Raw genomic sequence first — 25814 nt, 5'->3', positions numbered from 1 at the left:
TGGTGTTAAAGAGATTCTTGTAGTGTGTACCTGTGAGAGTCTAGGCTGGTAGCCCTGCTGCTGGTGCTGTGTCAGAGGGGGAGGTGCCAGGCGGGAGTGGGGGTTGCTGAACAGGTGACTGGTGTCCATGTAGAACGCTGGAATCTGGGCTGCAGAGCCTAAACACACACACACCGCGAGGAGAAGATGAAAACTACTGAATTCACAAACACACCACAATTCTGACAAATGCATGACTATTGTGTGTCCTGAGGACATTTTAAATCACTAGCATCACCTTCACAGTAACATTACAGCTGTCTCCATCTCAGATCACATAAGGTTTGTGAATACATTGACCTTTCTCTAAATAAGTGTCCTCTATGAGACATGAGGTAATTATGTCCTATATGACTGTTCCTGTGGGCTCAGCACTCCCTGATTGAAGATAATACCTGATCTTCCTATGGGGCCTACTGCACTGTACTAAGCTCTATAGCTAGCATCCCAATGAGAGGCTCACTCAGCAGTCACTGATACGACACGAGAGGAGCACAACACTAAATGGCTGTCTCATCAAAAGCGTTACACCTCCATGCCCATTTAACAGAACTGTTTTCATTCAGGTTTAGTAGTATCTGCTAGACTAAGTCTAAGTAGGGCCAAGTCATTTCCTGGTGAGGTCATGTAGTTAAGGAAAAACTCCTGGCCCTAGTCATACCGCTGAGTGCACACAAGTCAGATGTGTTTGAGGACTCACCCGCTGCAGACTGAGAGACGTAGACCTGTGGAGTCTGTTGCTGCTGTGGAAGCAGGGGTGCCACACAGCCTAGCTGGGAGAAGCTGGTCCCACCCATGGATCCAGTCTGCAGCTGCTGGGGTTTCACCTTGCAGATGTTGGGGGGGTCAGAGGCCGTGGTGGTCTTAGTGCTCAGAGCGGACGTGGTGTATGTCCCAGCACCTGGGGGGACGTGACAGGAGATGGAGGAAGCTAGATGTCACTACACCCAGTTGCTGTTTATGTGGGTGATGTTGCCCATCCGTCAATCCATTTAGCATTAGTGTAAAATCATTGACTTACAAAGAAAGACTGTACCTGTCAGAGAAGTGCTTGGTGTGACGGAGGCTACTGGTATCTGAGGCATGGAGGCAGAGGAGAAGGAGGAGTAGGAGGAGGTGATAGGAGAAGAGGAGGTGACAGGAGAACTCTTTTCTACCAGGCTGGGGGAGTTCTCCCACGCTTTACGGGCTGACTCCATCTTACCAAAGAAATAAGATAACGTATTAGAAGCAGATAGACACAGTATGCATAGACGGGTGTGTTGTGTGTGTGTGTGTACCTTCAGTGTGAGGTCAACAGAAGCAGGAGAGACAGTACTGAGGCTAGAGCTCTGCTGTAAGGCCTCTCTACGAGGGAGAGGGTGAGGCAGGGCCACGTTGGCCACCAGGCTCTCCTCCATCTTACTCCCTCCAGTAGGAACGCTGTCCGCCAGAGAGGAAGAGGGGGTGGTGTAGTCGGTCACTGACTCCTGGCAGGGGGAGGGTTAGGGGCAGACAAGTTTAAGTCAATAGAACTGGAATGAATGGAGCATTCATGAATGTGGTGGATAGACTGGTGGCCAAATTGGGTATACCATACAAACCATCCCCTCTCACCTTGGAGCTGCTGGCGTACTCCGCCGAGGGTATGGTGATCATCCCCTCGATATCGCCCCCTAGCTCAGGAACAGAGGCGTCTGTGTTGGGGGGGCTGGAATCTACTGCTCTGTTGGTCCCTCCACCTGGTACTATCCCCCCATCAAGACATTCTTCCCCCCCCACACGGACGTCCTTAGCCTTGCGGTTACGCAGGGAGCGTTCTTTACCAATAGGGCCAGGCTTGTACTCCTTAGGCTCTACTGGCTCCATGTCAGGGAGCTGGAAGTAGAGAGAAGAGATACAGTTCAAGTTGAGAAAATATGAAGAATCATGTCAATGTAATTCCTTGCACAAACATATCAGTCACTATGGATTTTCTGAGTATTTGTGTGTGTTTAGTACCCTACCTTCTGTGTTTTGATAGGTCCAGCACGGGGCTGTTTCTGTCTCTGTTCTTTAGGAGCAGGTAGTTTGTTGTCAGGTCCAGGCTCTAGCATGGCTGGAACACCATCGCTGTCTGTACTGCCAGCTGAGGACGGGGCTCCAAACTGGATACAGTCCATCCCTAGATCCACACTGCCTTCTGAGCCAGGCTTCACACCCTACAACACAAAGGCACTTTTAACTAACCAACCCATTTATTTGGAGCCACAATAAAACAGAACGAATCCATAGCAAGTCAGTCTGTTGTACAATACGGGTTGTGAAACGAGAGATATTGAGCGCAAGAGAGGAGGTTTGTACCTCAGGAGTGACAGTCCCAGTGAAGGAGGTGAGAGGTTTGTTCCAGGCACTGACTGAAGGAGGCTGAGGAGGGCTGATGGGTCCAACTGAAACACACACATCAGATGAGACCAAGCATATGAAAAACCCTCATGTAGAATTGGTTTTTGTTGTTGTTTTTTTTTACCCCTTTTCTCCCCAATTTCATGATATCCAATTGGTAGTTACAGTCTTGTCCCATCACTGCAACTCCCCTAAGGACTCAGGAGAGTCGAAGGTTGAGAGTTGTGTCCACCGAAACATGACCCTGACAAGCCGCACTGCTTCTTGACACACTGCTTGCTTAATCCAGAAGCCAGCCGCACCAATGAGTCGGAGGAAACACTGTACAGCTGGCGACCGAAGTCAGCGTGCATGCGCCGGGCCGCCACAAGGCATCGCGAGAGCGCGATGGAACAAGGAAATCCCGTCCGGCCAAACCCTCCCCTATCCCGGACGACGCTTGGCCAATTGTGCGCCGCCATCTGAGTCTGTCAGTCGCGACCGGCTACGACACAGCCTAAGATTGAACCTGGGTCTGTAGTGATGCAGTGCCTGAGACAGCTGCCCACTCAGGAGAGTAACACGTTTTAACTAACGAAACGTCATCTCGTTGTCAAAAATGACTGTCCTGATGTTGTGTGACTCACGTTTCTTGACGTCAGGCAGTATGATGGATCCGGCCACCTTGTTCTCCCAGAGTTCCGTACCGAGAGTGCTGTGGGTCTGCGTGAGCAGCGCCACAGGGGGAAGGGGAGTCTTGGAGGTGAAGTCCACAGTGGTGGGGGTAGGGGCGGGGGGTAGGGTGGCCACAGAGCCTTCCAGAGTCTGGGGAGAGGCAGCAGGCTGGGAGGGGGTAGGGAGCTGGGAGGCAGATAGGAGGGGTTGGGGTTGCTGAGGGGGAGGTGAGGGCTGTTGAGGCTGCGGCTGTGAGGCTTGCTGTGGTTGTTGTTGTGATGCTTGTTGTTGATGCTGCTGCTGCTGCTGCTGTTTTTGGCGAATCTTGGTGGCAGCTTGCTTCCTCCTCTCCCCTTTTCCCCTGATCCTTTCTTTCCATAGTGCTATAAACCGACAAGGCAACGAGATACATGTTAGGGATGTTAGGGTCCTCAGTGTGAATAAAAATCTTGTGTTTAGTCAATACAGGATTAACTGCCTCCCAGTGGTGAATTGCACACTCTGCCTCTCTCACCTGTGTAGTCTGCTCCTCTTTCTTCCTCCTCTCCTCGTCCTGTAGTCGTTTCTGTTGTTTACGTGAGACCACCTCAGTGAAGCCGTCATCTGTAGTGTTAGACTGGGGGTCCTCTAAGGTTGTCACCTCTGGATGGTCATCTATGATCACCACACCTACAGGACAGCACAAAGTGTAATTATTTCCATTGACTAGGTTCAAGTTCTAGAACAATAGATCTGTCAAATTCAGTATTGAGTATGGCTGTGACGATACCAGTAACGCAATATTTTTTCCTGCTGTATGCAAAATAGTGTGTGCTATAGCTTGGAAAATAAATACAACAGTGTTTGTTTCCAACATTACGGCTGTTTTCCTAAAGAAGTTAAATTCACTTCGTGTTCCGTTTCTTTGCCATAACACTGACGAGCATTGCAATACCAGTATCGTCCCAGCCCTAGTACTGAGCCAATAACGCATTACAGTACCCATCGCATATTGAAAAATATACAGTACAGGTCAAAAGTTAACACCTACTCATTCAAAGGTTTTTTCTTTTTACTATTTTCTACACTGTAGAATAAATAAGTGAAGACATTACAATGATGAAATAACACATATGGAATCATGTAGTAAACAAAAAAGTGTTAAACAAATCAAAGCATATTTTATATTTGAGATTCTCAAAGTAGCCACCCTTTGCCTTCTTATTGGTATCCTTTAGAAGTGGTTTCTTTGCAGCAAATCGACCACGAAGGCCTGATTCCCAAATAAAATAAAAGCTTCAGAGTTCAAGTAACAGACATATGTCAACATCAACTATTCAGAGGAGACTGCATGAATCAGGCCTTCATGGTCGAATTGCTGCAAAGAAACCACTACTAAAGAAGACCAATAAGAAGAAGAGACTTGCTTGGGCCAAGAAACAAGAGCAATGGACATTATATGGGTGGAAATCTGTCCTTTGGTCTGACGAGTCCAAATTTCAGATTGTGGGTTCCAACCGCTGTGTCTTTGTGAGACGCAGAGTAGGTGATCGGATGATCTCCGCCTGTGTGGTTCCCACCGTGAAGCATGGAGGTGGTGTGATGGTGCTTTGCTGGTGACACAGTCAGTGATTTATTTAGAATTTGAGACTAAATGGATTTTATTTATGCATTATATTACGTTAAAAATAAGTGTTCATTGTTCATTCAGTATTGTTGTAATTGTCATTCATTACTATATATACTGCTCAAAAAAATAAAGGGAACACTTAAACAACACAATGTAACTCCAAGTCAATCACACTTCTGTGAAATCAAACTGTCCACTTAGGAAGCACTGATTGACAATAAATGTCACATGCTGTTGTGCAAATGGAATAGACAACAGGTGGAAATTATAGGCAATTAGTAAGACACCCCCAATAAAGTTCCTATGCTTCCTGGCTGATGTTTTGGTCACTTTTGAATGCTGGCGGTGCTTTCACTCTAGTGGTAGCATGAGACTGAGTCTACAACCCACACAAGTGGCTCAGGTTGTGCAGCAAGAAGGTTTGCTGTGTCTGTCAGCGTAGTGTCCAGAGCATGGAGGCGTTTCCAGGAGACAGGCCAGTACATCAGGAGACGTGGAGGAGGCCATAGGAGGGCAACAACCCAGCAGCAGGACCGCTACCTCCGCCTTTGTGCAAGGAGGAGCACTGCCAGAGTCCTGCAAAATGACCTCCAGCAGGCCACAAATGTGCATGTGTCTGCTCAAACGGTCAGAAACAGACTCCATGAGGGTGGTATGAGGGCCCGACGTCCACAGGTGGGGGTTGTGCTTACAGCCCAACACCGTGCAGGACGTTTGGCATTTGCCAGAGAACACCAAGATTTACAAGTTTGCCACTGTCGCCCTGTGCTCTTCATAGATGAAAGCAGGTTCACACTGAGCACATGTGACAGACGTGACAGAGTCTGGAGACGCCGTGGAGAACGTTCTGCTGCCTGCAACATCCTCCAGCATGATCGGTTTGGCGGGTGGGTCAGTCATGGTGTGTGGTGGCATTTCTTTGGTGGGGCCGCACAGCCCTCCATGTGCTCGCCAGTGGTAGCCTGACTGCCATTAGGTACCGAGATGAGATCGTCAGACCCCTTGTGAGACCATATGCTGGTGCGGTTGGCCCTGGGTTCCTCCTAATGCAAGACAATGCTAGACCTCATGTGGCTGGAGTGTGTCAGCAGTTCCTGCAAGAGGAAGGCATTGATGCTATGGACTGGCCTGCCCGTTCCCCAGACCTGAATCCAATTGAGCACATCTGGAACATCATGTCTCGCTCCATCCACCAACGCCACGTTGCACCACAGACTGTCCAGGAGTTGGGGGATGCTTTCGTCCAGGTCTGGGAGGAGATCCCTCAGGAGACCATCCGCCACCTCATCAGGAGCATGCCCAGGCGCTGTAGGGAGGCCATACAGGCACGTGGAGGCCGCACACACTACTGAGCCTCATTTTGACTTGTTTTAAGGACATTACATCAAAGTTGGATCAGCCTGTAGTGTGGTTTTCCACTTAAATTTTGAGTGTGTCTCCAAATCCAGACCTCCATGGGTTGATAAATTTGATTTCCATTGATAATTTTTGTGTGATTTTGTTGTCAGCACATTCAACTATGTAAAGAAAAAAGTATTTAATAAAAATATTTCATTCATTCCGATCTAGGATGTGTTATTTTAGTGTTCCCTTAATTTTTTTGAGCAGTGTATATTTTTTAAAGTCAGATTATTCTGTATCAGCATTTTTTGGTCCTTCAATAATCGGCTGCGGCGTTAAAATCATAATCGGGCGACCTCTAATCTAGATAAATGGGTTCCGATACAGGAACAATACGTTTAAGTTGAAACGATTCGGTGTAATTTGATTTATGGACTGAATCGATTCGATTTAGGTCGATTCATCGCTTTAACAATTGTTGCATGAACACATTCATTTTCCATTCTAAATGAATCTGATACTGATGGAGCTCATGAACTGGATCTGTCTGAGCAGACATCTCTGAGCAGAGTGTGAGAATGATGTACTGGGTGAGCTGAGACATAGGGCATCTACCACTATCAGATTAGGCAGGGCTATTCATGTCTTGTCCCCCAACTTCTTCATCACCAACTGATTAACTTGTCATATAGCAGATTAAAATGTTTTGAGCTCGTAATATGTCAATACTTATCTTTAAAAATGTGCAATGAAATGTACATAGCCAATTAATATAAATACAGCTCTGGATTTCACCCCGTCTCAAAAGCAAATGGTTTGGAACTTTATGGAGGAGAGCTGCCCTCTTCTCCCATTCTGACTAGTGTGGCTCGAAAATGGTTGAAATTACACCTTTACCCTGTTCATGCAAAACTGACCAAAGGCACTGACTGACTGTAGCAGAATAAACAAAAATATTTTGTAAGGCGAGTCTGGCAAGGAAAAGCCCCAGTCAGTGGGCGCCTACACAGATCCACGGGTTTTACACTATTTTATACACCGCATCTGGTAACAATTACATTGGTTGTCCCTCAATTAATATTGCAAAAGCCATTTTACAAACATCTGAATGCTTTATTTTATTTAACCCTTATTTTACCAGGTAAGTTAACTGAGAACACATTCTCATTTACAGCAACGCCCGGGGAAATAGTTACATGCTGAAGGTGTAGCCTTCAAATATTAGAACAGAGATGGTGTAGGACTACGCTTTCAATTGCGCGAGCAGCTGAGTCTCCCGCACTGTGCACACAGTTATCTGACTTGTAGATCAATGTCATTCTCAGTTACTGTACTTGCATTAAAGTTTGATAGGCTGAAGGAGAGGATGCATCAACTCAGTCAACAGATCAGGTATTTTTGGAACGAGGCAAAAAATAAATAAATCAGCTTGTGAACCCGGCGATTCATAGCGTTTGGATCGGTTCCCTTACTGATGCATGCTTCGTTTGGATCGGTTCCCTTACTGATGCATGCTTCGTTTGGATCGGTTCCCTTACTGATGCATGCTTCGTTTGGATCGGTTCCCTTACTGATGCATGCTTCGTTTGGATCGGTTCCCTTACTGATGCATGCTTCGTTTGGATCGGTTCCCTTACTGATGCATGCTTCGTTTGGATCGGTTCCCTTACTGATGCATGCTTCGTTTGGATCGGTTCCCTTACTGATGCATGCTTCGTTTGGATCGGTTCCCTTACTGATGCATGCTTCGTTTGGATCGGTTCCCTTACTGATGCATGCTTCGTTTGGATCGGTTCCCTTACTGATGCATGCTTCGTTTGGATTAGTCAGGGGGTCCCGCAGACTGATACACTTACACGTTAAAAATTTGAACCGGGGACCGATGAGTATGGGTGAATCGTTACATCCCTACTAGATAGCAGGTGTGTACATCTGTGTGTGTATGTGCACATTTGTCTCACTGGCATAGTTGTTTAGGTCAAACTGCAACAGAGCGTTCTCCTTGGGTTTCTGTTTGGTCTCGTCCTTCCTGCGTCCAGCAGGGTCTTTACCCCCAGTACGCACCCCTCCCCCACCCGGGGCTGAGTCTGGGTTAGGGGCCGCTCTGGATGGGAAGAGAGAGACGTGTTAGGGAAAGAGAGATGGAGACAAGAGAACAGGCCACTGTACAGAGAAGCAGCAGATTGATAAAAAACTCAAAACAAGACGGGCATCCCCAATAGTGTAAAAACTTTAGGATCTATAGTGGTCCTCTCTGGTAACACAAAATATAGTAGTGTAATAAAGGACATTGCTTTCACATCAGTGAAGGTGAGGAAACAAGGAAAGGAAACCACTTTTAGACTATTGAGATGCAGCCAGAAAGGGAGAGGAAGTGATGTGTACCCAGTGTATTCTCCTCCAGAGTGAGGGGCCACAGAGATGTAGCAGACTAAATATATATATATATATTTAGTCTGCTACATCTCAACTCCATACCAAAACACACAGCCAGCAACTAGAACAGGATACGAAAGGAGATGAGAAACATTTGTCCTTCAGGAAGAGAGTGCTTCTACAGCTCTTATTCACACACACAAACAAAAATAGAAAAGTACTGGAGTTTGGTTGTTTAATAAGATATTGTTCATTATGTTAACAGTGAAGATATAACATGCAAACAGTCAGTGAACAAGACAAAAGGCCAAACCAAATCATGTTGTGATATTGGTGGATGACTCACCCTCTGCGTCCAGCCTTGCCCCCTCCTCGCCTCTCTCCCTTCCCCCCTGCGTAGCCACGGCCTGGTTTGGGTCCGCTGTTCCCCCAGCGGTTCTGCCTCTCCACCGGACGCTGACTGGAGAAGCTCCTCCTGCCCCCGGTGGGACCGGCTGCCTCGCGTTTGGGTGTCATCCCTCCCTCGGTGGGAGTCCTGCTGGGGGGTGCTGAGCCCTGAGGGGGTAGGGGGGCTGGTGTCGAGGTCTGGGCAGTGCCGCTAGCAGCCTCCCGCGCTACCCTCCTCTCCTCCCGTTCTCTACGCTCGTTAAAGTCGCTACTCTCCGACGCTGTCTCCCACTCCTCGTTGGCCTGGTCAGAAGAGTTCTGCGTGGACAGGTCAGGTGACTTGGTGCCCACGGCAGAGGTGGTGGGAGGGGTGGCGTCAGGCAGGGCTGGGTCAGAGGTTAGGTCAGCGGCTTTGGGATCCTTATCTACAGGCAGGGTGAAGGGGGCCCCTGGAGCTCTTGAGAGAGTAGGGGACAAGGGGACAGGGCCAGGCACTAAGGCTGGGACGGGGGCAGTGGACGTGGGTCCAGGTCCTGTGTCTCCTCCAGCTAAGACCGCAGCCTCTCTCTCCTTCAGCTTCCGGAACCGGGGGGGTTTGTCCTGTCTGGGGGGTCGGGCTGGCCGAGGGCGACGGGGCCTCTCTCTGTCTCTGCTACTCTGGGGCCCCCCCTCCCCAAACTTCTTCCCCTCGAACTGTCGGTCTCTGTCCCCTCGAACGGGCCGTCGGTCAGAGTGATGGTCCCAGTTGTCATAGCGTGATGACGAGGGTTCTGTGTCCTCAGGGCGGAAGGTCTCCATGGGTTTAGAGGGCCACTGGGAGGACGACTCTCTAGTTCCTGGGCGTCTGAGAGGAGCTGACCTAGGACCTCCTCTCTCCCTGGCTCCCCCTCGCCTGCTGTACAGTCCCCCTCTCCCACGCCGTGAAGGATCTCCTCTGGGCAGGAAGCCTGGCTTGGGCCTTCCCTCATCTCCTCCCCTAGGACCTCCTTTCTCCCCCAGGTGATGGGGTCCGAAGCCAGGTTTGTGTGGTCCGGAGCGGTGCTCTCCTGGTATATCCCTGCGGAGCGGTCGGGGTGGTTTGGCACTGGGCTCACGGTCTGAGGCCCCAGTGTCGCTAGCGGACTCCCGTCCTCCTTCGCTCTCCGAGTCGGTATCGGAACCACGACGCCGTCTGCGTTTGGGCATCACTTCCAAGTCTGAGCTCTCGCTGCGCGTCTCGCTCTCTTCACGGCAGCGGAAGGCAGCAGCGCCACTGGCGGCAGGAAAGTCTGAGCGAGAGCGCGGCTCCTGATAAGGGTACTCCCATCGACTACGACCCCGGCCACCTCTACTTCGACCAATATAAGTTCCCCGGAAACTCCGTCCTCGAGAGTAGTACTCCCCTCTGCCTCGGCCTCTAAAACCATCAGCCGGCCAGTCTCGCTCTCTGTCCCTTTCCATCTCTCTCTCCCGGTCTCTTTCCCTCTCATCACGGCGGTAGGTCCGTGGGGGCAGGTTGGGCTCCTTCGTAGAGGGTAATTTAGGTTCAGGGGTTATGTCATTGGTTGGTAGTTGGTCTGTCTTGCCGTCCTGGGAGGCTGGTATCGGGGCATGTATATCTCTGGATCTCTGGAGGCCCTTCCCAGGCTCCTCCGTCTCAGGGGCCTCACTCTTCCCATCCCTCTCCCCTTGGGTTCTGTCCCTGTCCCTCTCCCCGTGGGGTCTGTCCCTCTCCCCGTGGGGTCTGTCCCTCTCCCCGTGGGGTCTGTCCCTCTCCCCGTGGGGTCTGTCCCTCTCCCCGTGGGGTCTGTCCCTCTCCCCGTGGGGTCTGTCCCTCTCTCCGTGGGGTCTGTCCCTCTCTCCGTGGGGTCTGTCCCTCTCCCTCTCTCCGTGGGGTCTGTCCCTCTCCCTCTCTCCGTGGGGTCTGTCCCTCTCCCTCTCTCCGTGGGGTCTGTCCCTCTCCCTCTCTCCGTGGGGTCTGTCCCTCTCCTTCTCTCCGTGGGGTCTGTCCCTCTCCCTCTCTCCGTGGGGTCTGTCCCTCTCCCTCTCTCCGTGGGGTCTGTCCCTCTCCTTCTCTCCGTGGGGTCTGTCCCTCTCCTTCTCTCCGTGGGGTCTGTCCCTCTCCTTCTCTCCGTGGGGTCTGTCCCTCTCCTTCTCTCCGTGGGGTCTGTCCCTCTCCTTCTCTCCGTGGGGTCTGTCCCTCTCCTTCTCTCCGTGGGGTCTGTCCCTCTCCTTCTCTCCGTGGGGTCTGTCCCTCTCCTTCTCTCCGTGGGGTCTGTCCCTCTCCTTCTCTCCGTGGGGTCTGTCCCTCTCCTTCTCTCCGTGGGGTCTGTCCCTCTCCTTCTCTCCGTGGGGTCTGTCCCTCTCCTTCTCTCCGTGGGGTCTGTCCCTCTCCTTCTCTCCGTGGGGTCTGTCCCTCTCCTTCTCTCCGTGGGGTCTGTCCCTCTCCTTCTCTCCGTGGGGTCTGTCCCTGGGGCCCTCAGACACCGCAGCAGCAGCGGAGGCAGCTTTCACTCCTCCTCGCTCCTCTTTCTTAGGTCTCTCCCCCTTTTCTCCTCTCTCACGGTGTCGCTCTCTCTCCTCCCGCTGCTCTCGCTCTTCCTTCATGTCTCTGAGTACAGGTTTCTTAATAGGTCCAGACCTGCGTACCGGCCTCTCTCCCCCTGGTCCATCCCTCCGGCCGGCCCCAGACCTCCCTCCCCAGCGCAGCTCAGCCTTCTGCTTGCTGGTGGCCGGCTTCTCGAGCTTGTGGAGGCCGTCAGCTGGAGGGGTGTCCCCGGTCACAGCAGCCTGGGAGAAAGGCTCTTTACTGGCCTTTATATCTTCCCCGCCTGGCCTCTCTTCCGGATCCTGGAGCTCAAGTGTCTTTGTTCCCAGATGGAGGCTGTCGAACCTGGGCTCATCCAGTTTGAGGGAGTGGCTGGAGCCCTGGGAGATGGTTCTTTGTAACATGGCCTGTCCCAGAGACTCCACCTCTGCAGTGGGCAGGCTAGGCTCCACTGGCTCAAAGGGAGACCCACCAGGCCCTATTTCTGTCTGCAGGGGTTCTGGAGCCTCCTCTGGGCCTGGGCCTAATCCTGACAGGGGCTTTGTGGGATCTCTGAAAAGGTCTGATTTGCCACAGGGTTCCAGTGGATTGTGATCCTGGCTGGGGTACATGGCTGGGAGACCCCTTTCCATCTCCAACCCAGAGTCCAGTCTGGGAAAAGGAGAGATGTTTTAATAAAAAAGTGGCTTCCTCTTATTACTATCTACCGTGGAGACAAGAAATGTAAAAGAATATATGTGTTGTTTAACCTTTATTTAACTACGCAAGTCAATTAAGAACAAATTCCTAACTACAATGACAGCCTAGGAACTGTGGGTTAACTGCCTTGTTCAGGGGCAGAACGACAGACTTTTACCTTGTCAGCTCTGGGTTTCGATCTTTTTTTAAATATATTTTTTTAACCTTCATTTAACCAGGCAAGTCAGTTAAGAACACATTCTTATTTTCAATGACGGCCTGGGAACAGTGGGTTAACTGCCTGTTCAGGGGCAGAACAACAGATTTGTACCTTGTCAGCTCGGGGGTTTGAACTCGCAACCTTCCGGTTCCTAGTCCAACGCTCTAACCACTAGGCTACCTGCCGCCAGGTTAGTGTAATAAGATGCAGCCTGAGTGTTGTCGTCTACTCACCTGCTGTCCTCGTCCTCCCGTCCTTTAGGGGGTGTGACAGAGGGAAGGGGTTCAGATTGGGGGTATGGGTCAGATCCCCATACTATGCGCGGTTCAGAAGGGAGACTGTGGTCCCGTATGGGCCTGGTCAGGTGGTCGAAGGAGTCAGAACTGGAGCTGTCCCCTGGCTCTCTACGAACTATCTGCTTAGGAGGAATCCGCCCTGGAGACGAAGAGAAGGGACAGTCAAAATGTTAGATATATATCTATCTCTCTCTCTAACAATTCATGTCTTTTGTGCCAAACACATACAGGGCAGCAAATCTCACAGAAGACATGCAAACCTAAACAGTCAAAAGAGACACAGTATGTCAGTATTGTCGTACCAGGTCCAGGGTGCATGTTTGGCATGTCGAGCGGTGGTCTTCCAGACATAATGCGGGGGTCCATATATGACTGCATCATGAGCCAGCGGGGGTCAAAGCCCATGTTAGCCAGGTGCTGCTGATGCTGGTGGTGAGGGGGGCCGACGGGCTGGTACAGGGAGCGGTGCTGCTGCTGGGAGGCAGCTACACATCCTCCACCCGCACCTCCTCCTGATGGGGACACAGCCCCACCACCACCAGCACCACCCCCCTGCTGCTGCTGCTGCTGCTGCTGCCACTGCTGCTTCATCTGCTCCTGCAAGGAGAAAAAAGTAGGAGTTCGATACAGGGATCCTCTTCAAAATAACATGGACAATGTTAAAAAGATCAGGACTCCAGCGATAGAATGTAATGGAATTTGGTAACTGTTTTCTATATCCAATTTCACATCTGAAATTAAGCAACACAAGTCCAATACCTGCTGCCTGAGGAAGCGCGGAGGCAGAGACTTCTGGAACTGTTTCGAGTATCCAGAGGTGAGAGAGGGGCGCATGGCAGCCCCCACCTCTCCATCAAGGTCCAGGGGGGCCACAGGGGCGTCCTCTCCACTGAGGGGGTCCATAAGGGGCAGAGTGAGCGGCACAGGTTCCTCCACTAGAGAGAGAGCGAGAGAGACACTGAAATTAAACAATTGAAATAAACAAATAGTGGCTCTTCTTGGAGTGAAAGTGTGGGAGGTAAAGCGGCTGGTTAATTTATGTTGTTGGAAACACAGGGCTCTGCCAGGGGGCTCACCTCTGCTCTCATCGGTGCTGAAGTAGTCTCTGATAGGCATGGGTGTCAGTCTCTCAGTCTGGCTTTCCTCCACCAGAGGGCTCACCTCACTCAGGGGACCCTCTCCGAGCCGAGGCTCTGGGGGTATGGACAATGGTCTCTGGGCTGGAGGGCTGGGCTGGCGAGGCACAAACTGACTCTCTTCCTTCGCAATAGGCTCTACTCTCTCCACACGCTCTCTCTCAATCCTTTCCCTCTCCACACACTCTCTCTCAATCCTTTCCCTCTCCACACCCTCTCTCTCAATCCTTTCCCTCTCCACACTCTCTCTCTCAATCCTTTCCCTCTCCACACTCTCTCGGTCTTGGAGAGGGGCTGATATGTTCGGGGGCTGAGAGGAAGGAGCAGGCTGCGATGGTGCAGTGTTGGAGACAGGGGGAAGAACAGAGAAAGGAGGTGCGTCTTCACACACAGCTCCAGTCTCTTCATTGGTTGTCTCGGCAGCAGGGCCGTGCTTGGCATCTGTTGCCGGGTGGAGTTTCTCGTTGAGGCGTTTGAGTTTCTCTGCGCAAGCGGTGAGTCTCTGTTCTTCCATCCTCCTCTCCTCCTCTTCTCTCCTCCGCCTGGCTCTTTCTACCGCTTCCGACAGGTCCTGCTTCTTGTGTTTCTGGCGCCAGGCCTCGCACTCCTCCTCACCAGCAGGGGGAGCAATGGTGGGGGGTTTGGCCACGCGAGGGGCTCCGCTGCCCACCGAGCGCCCACCTAGCTGACCCTAGAGAGAGAGAGAGCGAGCGAAAAAGATGATCTAACACTACTACTTTACCTTAGAACCTCCAAAGCCTAAATGAACTTGTATAGTAAAGCTCTTGATGGCGCATTAGTCCTGGACCCCTCCATCCAGTCAAACACACCCCAAACCAAGTCAACCAGCCACCCTCAGCCTCACCTGGTGGTCCTGTGGTGGGCCGGTCTTGTACACCCCCTTACTGCCTAGGGAAAGCACCCTGGGGTCCCTTCCATCTACCCATGAGCCTTTGCTGCCCTCCTGGCCGTCTGACGGGCGCTGTGCCCTCATCCGCTCCACTTTACCCATCCACTCCCTGAGTGAGTGAGAGAGAGAGTGCAATGGTTAGGAGTCTTGGTAATGCCTAGGCTAACATAACAGTCTTGAGGTGTACCGAAAACCAATGTTCAAAAACAGTCTCACACACCCAGGTAGTGAGGCAGAAAAGGAAGCACCTTCTTCAGTGAGACTCACCAGTTTTCCCCTTTCTCTTTGGCGGCATGGTTCTCCTCGTCGTCACTGAAGTTGAGTTTCTCTGTGTAGTCGACCTCCATCTGAGCTCCTGGAGAACAGATAGGGAAAGCTGAGGGTTACCGTTACATCAAGTTTATGTGAAAAGCCACGATAACGTAATGAAGGTAAAGAATCATTATGTATAAATACAGATGAGTCTTACCAGCCCAGCCCTCATCAGCCTCTGTGTCCAGGTTGTCAAGCTCTTTAAGCTCTGTGGCGCTGATGATGGAGGGTCTATCTGGGTCCTTGATCCAGGCCTGGGGGGGCCCGTGCTGGGGACGGACCCTCCTGGGGAGCCAACACACAGGAAGGTCAGTACACCGAGGAATGGGTGATGCGAGGTCTACGAAGTTGTGTTGTAATAATGATGAAGAGTGTTGGGATGTAGATGTACTCACCTGGCTCCATCCTGTGGAACAGGGTATCTGATGTTCCCTGGCACTGGAGTAAAGGGCATCCTGGGATACGCATTGAACATCTAGAACAGGACACAGAAACACACAGCACCCAGCCATTACTAGGAGAATCCCACTCTGCAAGGTTAAAGAAATGTTTAGCAAACTAGCAACTATTGTCAAGAAAACATCCCGCATCAGGGGATCTTTTTATTCACCTTATTGTTTTCCTACTTCCGGCCCAGTCACAAGCAAAACATCCTTAAATACAAATTCAATGTCAAAACTATTACAGAATTAGAAAGATATGTTAATACTATGTTGAGTAAAATTATAGAAAATATTTAAACATTTTTTATCTATGCTACCGGACTTGAATATGTTCCGGGCATTGGAGGAGTTTACCACCTTAGCCGCAGGCTTCATTAATAAGCGCATCGACAACGTTGTCCCCACAGTGACCGTACATACATAACCCAACCAGAAGCCATGGATTACAGGCAACATCCACACCGACTTAAAGCTTCCTCTTTCAAGGAGCAGGACACTAATCAGACATTTATAAGAGATCCCGACTCCAACGAACCATCAAACAGGACCATGATCGAATCCTACTACACCGGCCCGGATACTCGTTGAATGTGGCAGGATTGCAAACTATCACAGATTCCAAAGGGATAACCAGCCGCGAGCTGCCCAGTGACGCAAGCCTACCAGACGAACTAAACGCCTTCTATGTTCGCTTCGAGGCTAGCAACACTGAAGCATGCATGAGAGCACCAGCTATCTGGGTGACTGTGTGATCAAGCTCTCCTTAGCCGACGTGAGTAAGACCTTTAAACACGTCAACATTCACAAGGCTGCGGGGCCAGACGGATTACCAGGACGTGTGCTGACCAACTGGTAGGTGTCTTCATTGACAACATGTCCTTGATTGAGTCTGTAATACCAACATGCTTCAAGCAGACCACCATAGTCCCTGTGCCCAAGAACACAAAGGCAACCTGCCGAAATGACTACAGACCCGTAGCACAGACTCGTAGCCACGAAGTGCTTTGAAAGGCTGGTAATGGCTCACATCAACACCATTATCCCAGAATCCCTAGACTCACTCCAATTTGCATACCACCCAAACAGATCCACAGATTATGCAATCTCTATTGCACTCCACATTGCCCTTTCCCACCTGGACAAAAGGAACACCTATGTGAGAATGCTGTTCATTTACTACAGCTCAGCGTTCAACACCATAGTACCCTCAACGCTCATCACCAAGCTAAGGAACCTGGGACTAAACACCTCCCTCTGCAACTGGATCCTGGACTTCCTGACGGGCCGCCCCCAGGTGGTGAGGGTAGGGAGCAACACCTGATCCTCAACACTGGAGCTCCTCAGGGGTGCGTGCTCAGTTCCCTCCTGTACACCCTGTTCACCCACGACTGCATGGCCAGGCACGACTCCAACAACATCATTAAGTTTGCTGACGACACAACAGTGGTAGGCCTGATCACCGACAATGACGAGACAACCTATAGGGAGGAGGTCAGAGACCAGGCCGGGTGGTGCCAGAATAACAACCTATCCCTCAACGTAACCAAGACAAAGGAAATGATTGTGGACTACAGGAAAAGGAGTACAGAGCATGTCCCCATTCTCATCGACGGGGCTGTAGGGGAGCAGGTTGAGAGCTTCAAATCCCTTGGTGTCCACATAAACAACAAACTAGATTGGTCCAAACACACCAAGACAGTCGTTAAGAGGGCACGACAAAGCCTATTCCCCCTCAGGAAACTAAAAAGATTTGGCATGGGTCCTGAGATCCTCAAAAGGTTCTACAGCTGCAACATCGAGAGCATCACTGCCTGGCCTCCGCATCATTGCTCGGCCTCCGACCGCAAGACACTTCCTCTGACACCAGGCGGTAATTTAATTTAAATAAAACCAGAGGATGAGGTGAACTTAAGAATACTTGTGAATTTGCGAGGCATGCGAGACAATTAAGACATTGCGAGATGCAGACTACTAAGACATGTGCGTATGGTTCTGCCTGCCCCTCTCTGACGATGGCCTTTCTGCTCGGTCTCTTCACTAGTGATGGGAGTATGTGTTCAGTCTTCAGTCTGTTGCATGTAGAATATCCTAGCTTATTCATGGGATCGATGTCGTATAGTATCTTCGGGCCAGTCTTGTGCGCATGGCGTAGGCTACTCTTCGTAGCTGAGGGCGTTTTTGTCTCATAATATGAAATTACAGTAGGCTACCAGTATAGCCTGTATCGATGACTCTTTTCAGATAACGGTAGGTGGCCCCTTGAAAACACCTGGGCTACAGCATGTTTGTTTGTCCGTTAGGGTAGGTTCTACTACGTTTATTTTTACTGGATATTTGTGCATGTACTTTTTACCCATTTTTCTCCCCAATATTATGATATCCAATTGGTAGCTACAGTCTTGTTCCATGGTATGGACTCGGAAGAGGCGAAGGTTGTCCTCCGACACACGACCCAGCCAGGCAGCACTTTTGACACCCTGCTCGCTTAACCCGGAAGCCAGCCGTACCAACGTGTCGGAGGAAACACTGTACAACTGGCGACCATGTCAGCGTGCATGTGCCCGGACCACCACAAGGAGTTGCCAGGGCGCAATGGGACAAGGCCCACCGCCTCATGTGTCTCCCGGTCGTGGCCAGCTACAACACAGAATCGAACCCGGGTCCGTAGAGATGATTGCGATGCATTGCCTTAGACCACTGCGCCACTCAGAAAGCCCTACGGCTTTTTAAATGCTGACACGAAACCTTCTCTGGAGATATGAACTACATTTTTCTTGTCTGTAAAGTAATGCCGCTGCTGAAGCAGGACTAACTTCCATCACTAAGCAACCAGAACTGTCAATCCTAGACTGCATGCGCGCAGATCCCTATTTCCTAAAAAAGTAATTTCAATTTAAGTTAAAAATTGTAACTTACCAAGACATTTAGTCGATAGAAAGCACACCTAAAAAACTGCATAAACACAGCAGCACATCAATCAGCAACGTTTGTTGTGGTCGGGGAAACAATACAGAACTTTATATGCCGGAGCAGAATTCTACTGTCTGAATTCTATTTTTATTGTCTGAAAATATATCAATTACAGACATGTTACTGTACCGCGTTCTGTGTCTGAAGGGCCGCGGTAGATATAAATGAATTACCCGGCCCTGGAGGTCATACATACGTAATAGAACCATTATTCTGAGAATGGACGTGGAATTTTAGCAATAAAAAGGCAGTTTAAATGTCACATCATTAAGAACCCATCATGGTCCAAACACCCAAACACAGTAGTAAAGAGGGCACAACATCGCCTCTTCCCCCTTTTAGGAGGCTGAAAAGACTTGGCATGGACCTTCAGATCCTCACAAGTTCCACTCCTGCACCATTGAGAGCATCTTGACTGCCTGCATCACTGCCTGGTATGGCAACTGCTTGGCATCCGACTAAGGCGCTACAGAGGGTAGTGCGTACGGCACAGTACATCACTGGGGCAGAGTTCCTTTCCATCCAGGACATCTATACCAGGCGGTGTCATAGACTGTTCTCTCTGCTAACGCACAGCAAGCGGTACCGAAGCGACAAGGCGTCTGAACAGCTTCTACCACAAAGCCATAAGACTGCTGAACAGTTAATCAAATGGCTCCCCTGACTATTTGCATCGACCCCCTTTAAATATGTACTGACTCTTGCACCAGCTATATATATGCACACTCCAGTGAGTGTGCACTACCCTCTGTAGCACCTTAGACACACACACCACATATGCTCACACACACTCAGAGACACACTTCACAATCGTTACATACGCTGCTGCTACTCTTATTTTCTATCCTGATTGCCGAGTCACTTTTACCCTTACATACATGTACATTCTGCCTTAATTACCCCGTACCCCTGCACATTGACATGGTACTCCTTGTATATAGTCTCGTTGTTGTGTTACCATTTCCCTTTTGCAACAAGTTCTTACTTTTTAACTCTGCTTTGTTGGGAAAGGGCTTGTAAGTAAGCATTTCATGTAGTATAAGCACTGAAGCCAATATTCATTAGCATTCTCATAGGCTTTGACTGGGCGGGTTAGCTAGCTAGGTTTTTGTCACAACAGATTGCAATTATCCAAATGTTATCTACATAAAACATTTTAGCACTGTTTGTAATTGATATTCCTTGTCTAACAACATTGCCATTTCAAGTGTTGATCTTCAACAGAAAAGGGGTAGAGACTGCATTGATAACGACCATTAGATAGTCTAATATGCTAACTAGCAATACACACCCAGTCCAAGCTAATGAGAATGCTAACGAACGTCAGCTTTTGACCGCTTATACGAGGTGAAAGAAAAAGTGTAAATCTTTGTTTATCATTTTCCTTCACATATAATTAACATATATTCAAATTGTGTGCACATTATGTTAGTTTTGACAAATGTCCTTAACATTCATCAATGTGTTGCTTGTTTGTGAATGGGCCGTTAAAGGAGGAAAACAATCATGTTCGAACAGGAACTGAATCAAGTGAACAGGCATTATAAATTAATACCAAGTAAAAATCAATAATCAGTCCATTACTTACGTAGGGTGGCATCATGCCCCTGAACTGGGCGTGGAACTGGGGAGGCACACCGGTAGGGGCCTGCTGGCCACCATTGAGTTTAGGCTGGGCTGGAACAGAGGGGGGTTGTAGCTTGGGCTGAGAGGAGAGGGGTGCAGGCTTGGCAGACAGGGGCAGCCTCTCCCTGACCTCTTTCTTCTCATTAGGGGGCACCCTGCCTCTCTCCTCCACCTCCCCAGGGGGTGAGGGGGTGCTGAGAGCTGCCCCTCCCTCCTCTGGCCCACAGCTGTCCATCTCAGAAGGGCTAGCTGAGGTGGTCAGATTCTTTCCCCCGCCCTCGCGCCAACTACCAACATCTATAGGGGAGCAGAGACAAGACAACACAGGCCAGTCATTTCTATGGTAGGGTAACAATCTTTGGGTCGGTAATTTGGTCCCCCAGTTAGCGGGTAGAAGAGTGCAACGCTCATGTTCTAAGGACAGACTGGGGAATGTGTGTGTGGTTATGCGAGTGTGTGTTCGTACTCTGAGGTCGGAGGCTGGGTCCAGGTCCATAAGGCTCCTCCTCCTGCCCCTCCCCTTTCTCCGACTCTCCGGCCGCCTGCAAACTGGGGAACTCCTGGTGGAACTGGCTGCTCACACGAGGGGCTCCTCCATCTAGCTGTGGTGGCGGTGGCTTGCTGTTGGCCCAGGATCTGCTGCACCCTATAGAGGACGAGACCTCTGGGGGTTGGGGGGGCCCTGGGTTAGGCTGGGGTGGGGGGGTATCGGACTGCCTGATACACACAACACAAAGCGGGGGATCGTGGAAAGTAGTTGTTTATTATTAGGGCTTAGAAACAACCTAAAGGCAGAAATAACTATGACCTAGTAACAGTGTATGTAGAGACCCAGTAAGGGACAGCCCTGGTATCTCACCTCTCGTCTCCTCCCTCAGGTCTGGAGGCCCAGCCGCTGCCGTCCTTGGGGACAATGTTAACGTTGGGGTCGTTGCCCTTGTTCTCTGCCTTCAGGCTGGGCAGGTTGGCAGGGGGGGGCATGCGCCGACTGACAGCAACCTTACCCAAACTCTGGAGCCCATGTCTGGCAGCCACTGGACGAGGGCATGAAACATCGACATTAAGCAATGAGCAGTTTACATAATCACATTTATTACAGGGATGCAAACTGTTGAGGACCCAAAAAGGCAGAAAATGAATTGTGCGGAAACATGTGACAAGTCAGTGTGATTTTTTGGGGGCCTATTTTTTGAGAATAAGTCATGTATATAATACACATTTGATTAATCTCAAAACTGTTAACTTCCAAACCACCATAGACAGAAAATTGTGTCCTGGGGTGGGGAGTAGGGTTCTTTGGTCTACGTTTAAGGTTTATCATGACATGACAGTCTCCCCGGACAGGAATACATAGGGGAGAATTTGTATTTATTTTGTAGCCCAAATTCCGTTATCTTGGTTTTGTTTCTCCAGGTTTTGGATTTCCCACTATTTTTAAAAATTCTTCTTCAGATCTACACAATTCACATGAATGGTCTATTTTCAGATCAAAACTGCAAATATTGCTGGAAAGCAACGAGTTCGCATCCCTGCATTATGGACAAACCCAAACTGGCCTCTCGCCACAAGGAGAGACAAACATTTTACAATGAGACATTGAAAAGAAAAGAAAATGTGTGCGTGTTGGGAAGTACGAACGTACCTGCAGTTTTCTGGGTCTCCAGAGACTTGCCCTTGTACGTGTTGAAGAGGCTAAGGGTTGCATACTTGGTCTTGCCATCCTTTGCCTTGGTGCTCTGCCCTGACTTCTCTGACATTTCGCTGGAAACTCATTGAGTCTGGTCCTCTGGTCTCACCCCCAGAACCAGCCTCCTGCAATACAAATCAAACTTTATTCAAAAAAGTGCTACACAGAATTTCTTTAATGACATTTGTATTGTAACTTCAGAAAATGTATATAATATACAGTGCATCCGGAAAGTATTCAGACGAGTGATGCACCAATATGACATTTTTGGCCGATACTGATATCCGATATTTTCCTTGACATAAAAAACGGATACCGTCAATCAATATTTAACATTTCAGCAGCCTTAAGCATTCTAGTACAGTTAAATAGTTAAACACACACATGGAAGCAGCGGTCTAAGGCACTGCATCTCAGTGCAAGAGGCATCACTACAGTCCCTGGTTCAAATCAAGGCTGCATCACATCCGGCCGTGATTGGTAGTCCCATAGGGCGACGCACAATTGGCCCAGAGTCGTCCGGGTTTGGCCCTCATTGTAAATAAGAATTTGTTAACTTCTTCGATAACGGGGGCGCTCTTTTAATTTTTGGATAAAAAAACATTCCCGTTTTAAACAAGATATTTTGTCACGAAAAGATGCTCGACTATGCATATAATTGACAGCTTTGGAAAGAAAACACTGACATTTCCAAAACTGCAAAGATATTATCTGTGAGTGCCACAGATCTGATGCAACAGGCGAAACCAAGATGAAATTTCAAACAGGAAATGCCCCAGATTTTGGAGGCGCTGTGTTCCAATGTCTCCTTATATGGCTGTGAATGCGCAAGGAATGAGCCTACACTTTCTGTCGTTTCCCCAATGTGTCTGCAGCATTGTGACGTATTTGTAGGCACATCATTGGAAGATTGACCATAAGAGACTACATTTACCAGGTGCTCGCTTGGTGTCCTCCGTTGCAATTATTGCGTAAACTCCAGCTGCGTGCATTTTTCCATTTGGTTCAGAGGAGAAACCAAACTGCCACGAATGATTTATCATCGAATAGATATGTGAAAAACACCTTGAGGATTGATTCTAAACTACGTTTGCCATGTTTCTGTCGATATTATGGAGTTAATTTGGAAAAAAGTTAGGCGTTGTAATGACTGAATTTTCGGGGGGTTTTCTTAGCCAAACGTGATGAACAAAACGGAGCGTTTTCTCCTACACAAATCATATTTTTGGAAAAACGGAACATTTGCTATCTAACTGAGAGTCTCCTCATTGAAAACATCCGAAGTTCTTCAAAGGTAAATGATTTTATTTGAATGCTTTTCTTGTTTTTGTGAAAATGTTGCCTGCTGAATGCTAGGCTTAATGCTATGCTAGCTATCAATACTCTTACACAAATGCTTGTGTAGCTATGGTTGAAAAGCATATTTTGAAAATCTGAGATGACAGTGTTGTTAACCTGTTACTCCTACCCCCTACTTTTTCGAACATTCTGTTAAAAATCACGCAACATTTCAGCGCCCTGCTGCTCATGCCAGGAATATAGTATATGCATATGATTAGTATGTGTGGATAGAAAACACTCAGACGTTTATAAAACTGGTTAAATCACGGCTGTGACTATAACAGAACGTGCGTTTCATCGAAAAGCGCAGGAAAATCTGATCATTGAAAATGGAAAAATATATCCATCCGCCACTTCTACCCATTGATAAAGGCGAACCACATTAAATGGGGCTGAGGTTGCAATACCTACAGCTTCCACACGATGTCAACAGTCTTGTCATTTGCCTAGGCTTTGTTTCTTGGTCAAACGAAGAAGAGACAAGCCATTTGTTCAGGTCTCCGACCGGATATTTTGGTTGAGATTTACCCGGACATTATTTCCAGACGTACCCCATATAGAATATACATCGCCTCGTGATCAATTTGATCACTTATTAACGTGTACTAATACCTAAAGTTGCATTACAAAAGTATTTGTGAAGTGTTTTGTGAAAGTTTATCGTCGACTTTTTTAATTTAAAAAATGACAGTACGTTATAAGACGCTATTTTTTTCCATTTATCACACAGTCTTCATAGATCGATATCTAGGCTATATATGGACCGATTTAATAAAAAATAAAAAAAGACCCAATAGTGATTATGGGACATCTAGGAGTGCCAACAAAAAAGATGGTCAAAGGTAATGAATGTTTTATATTTTATTTGTGCGGTTTGTGTAGCGACGACTATGCTAATTATTTTGTTTACGTCCCCTGCGGGTCTTTTGGGGTGTTACATGCTATCAGATAATAGCTTCTCATGCTTTCGCCGAAAAGCATTTTAAAAATCTGTTGCCTGGATTCACAACGAGTGTCGCTTTAATTCAATACCCAGCATGTGTATTTTAATGAACGTTTGAGTTTTAACTAGTACTATTAGCATTTAGCGTAGCGCATTTGCATTTCCAGATGTCTAGATGGGACGCCTGCGTGTCAGGTAGGAGCAAGAGGTTAACAAAAGGCTAAGCTTGTGAGCCAATATATTTATTTAATTTCACTTGCGATTTTCATGAATAGTTAACATTGCGTTATGCTAATGAGCTTGAGGCTATGATTACACTCCCGGATACGGGATTGCTCGACGCAAGAAGTTAACTTGCTTAGTTAAATAAAGGTTACACACACAAAATAGTTACTTGGTTGGCATTTATGCATGTCCCCATTACCAGTAAAAACCTATTTCTTTCATTTACTTGCTGTGCTGTTCATTTGTTCAGTCGTTTCATTCTCAACCAGGATTTCTATGGAATGCCGTTTGGGTCTTTATGTGTCAAAAAATATACCATTTAATACTATTTGACTGGTCAAATAAGTTTGTTGACCAAGCAGGACCTGAATATGACTTCACGTCACAATTTAACGCGCTCATAGATGTTTTACGTAGTTATTACGCTATCACTCGTATTTCATATGTCACTATGATTCATCGATACGTATGCTATGATGCTGGTAAAGTTGTCTCGTGCACCTACAGTGCTGGTCATAAAAAAAGCTATCTAGCTCATGGATGCAAACAATGTTCTTCCCCAAAAACAAAACGACAATCTGTTTCAGTAGCTATAGTTAGTTAGCTAACTATATAGATAGATGTCATCATCAGGTAGCTAAGGGGGAAATGAGCAGGTAGGGGGAGAGAGAAAAGGGGGGAGGGGGAGAGAATGAAGGTAACTCCACAGCTCTTCAGAGTGACTTGACTAGGAGAGACTCTACACCTCTCCATCACAATGGCTTCTCTCCACTCAATGGGGCATGTCGTGTTGCCATGCCGACAGGCCCTAAGAGAGCAGCCTTTGTTGAGCCATGCGGTTGTGCTGCCTAACGGCCGGGAGCCATTCATAATTGATGGAGGAGCAATGTTTGAGCATGGTGGGGGCCAAGGCAGCTAACAGCACAGCAATGAGGCTAACAGTGCTGTTTCCCAAATGCTCAATGACTTCTGGTGGGTGGCATCACTCCTACATAATGCTGATGGAAGATGCTCTAATATAAATGAATGGCCAAATGGTAGAGCAGGACCCACTAATTGTTGTTGCAGATCTCTTACATTCAAAATTCAAAAGCTTTCACGATTGCAGTAAAAGTTAAACCCGAAATGTAATAGATATTTCCTCAACTCCGGTAGTTCCATTGTGTTTTTTCATTTTTCCTCTCGAAACAGGGACTGATTTAGACCTGGGACACCTGTTGGGTGCAATTAAGTATCAAGTATAACAGAAAAACAGCAGGCTCCGGACCTCATAGGGTAACAGTTGAATACCCCTGCTCTAGGCAGTGGGCAAACTGATTGTATGAGCAAAAGCAAAGTCACAAACAGGCACACTGTGCTGACAACCTCCAAGCCACAGTAAACTGGCACACGTCTGCTAGCAAAGAACGCAGACCGTCTGGGAGAGGGGAGGCATGAGTGAGAGATAAGCAGATACACTTCCTCCACAGGGAAGGCCAGCCCCTACGTGTGCCACAGGCACAAGGGAGAGACCCCAGAAAGGGACAGAGTCAATCAAGGACAGAGTGTGAGTCACAAGGACAAAGCAGCCTAAACAGACATTCTGCTCCTCTGATTGTCATAAACACCCCCCCCATAAACCTGACCAGCCCCCAAGTCATACCTTGCTTAGCCCTCACCTCTATCTGCCAGGTCTACAGCCATACATAACCCAGCCATGCTCCCAAAGAGGTCATTGCCCAGCCTTGCCC

At 48.6% G+C, this 25814-nt stretch overlaps 1 protein-coding gene across 1 annotated transcript in view; it reads right to left on the bottom strand.

Moving 5' to 3' along the window:
* Positions 1 to 25814, bottom strand: part of LOC118371841 (protein PRRC2C-like) — a 34456-nt gene that overhangs the window by 5751 nt on the left and 2891 nt on the right. Inside the window, 25 exon segments of the mRNA XM_052458841.1 lie at positions 31 to 158; positions 740 to 940; positions 1076 to 1238; positions 1320 to 1508; positions 1636 to 1896; positions 2025 to 2219; positions 2362 to 2447; positions 3030 to 3201; positions 3203 to 3371; positions 3373 to 3440; positions 3572 to 3726; positions 7969 to 8111; positions 8730 to 11948; positions 12429 to 12630; positions 12794 to 13088; positions 13251 to 13426; positions 13568 to 14318; positions 14493 to 14646; positions 14805 to 14892; positions 15007 to 15134; positions 15245 to 15324; positions 19851 to 20185; positions 20355 to 20605; positions 20748 to 20922; positions 21531 to 21700. Of these exon segments, the coding sequence (XP_052314801.1) occupies positions 31 to 158; positions 740 to 940; positions 1076 to 1238; positions 1320 to 1508; positions 1636 to 1896; positions 2025 to 2219; positions 2362 to 2447; positions 3030 to 3201; positions 3203 to 3371; positions 3373 to 3440; positions 3572 to 3726; positions 7969 to 8111; positions 8730 to 11948; positions 12429 to 12630; positions 12794 to 13088; positions 13251 to 13426; positions 13568 to 14318; positions 14493 to 14646; positions 14805 to 14892; positions 15007 to 15134; positions 15245 to 15324; positions 19851 to 20185; positions 20355 to 20605; positions 20748 to 20922; positions 21531 to 21645 (7899 nt within the window). The 5' untranslated portion in view covers positions 21646 to 21700.

This window comes from Oncorhynchus keta, chromosome 1 (genome assembly GCF_023373465.1).
Source record: "Oncorhynchus keta strain PuntledgeMale-10-30-2019 chromosome 1, Oket_V2, whole genome shotgun sequence".
NCBI classification, from domain to species: domain Eukaryota; kingdom Metazoa; phylum Chordata; class Actinopteri; order Salmoniformes; family Salmonidae; genus Oncorhynchus; species Oncorhynchus keta.
The sequence above is the reverse complement of the archived record's forward strand: the minus strand, read 5'-3'. Positions and strand labels throughout refer to the sequence as shown.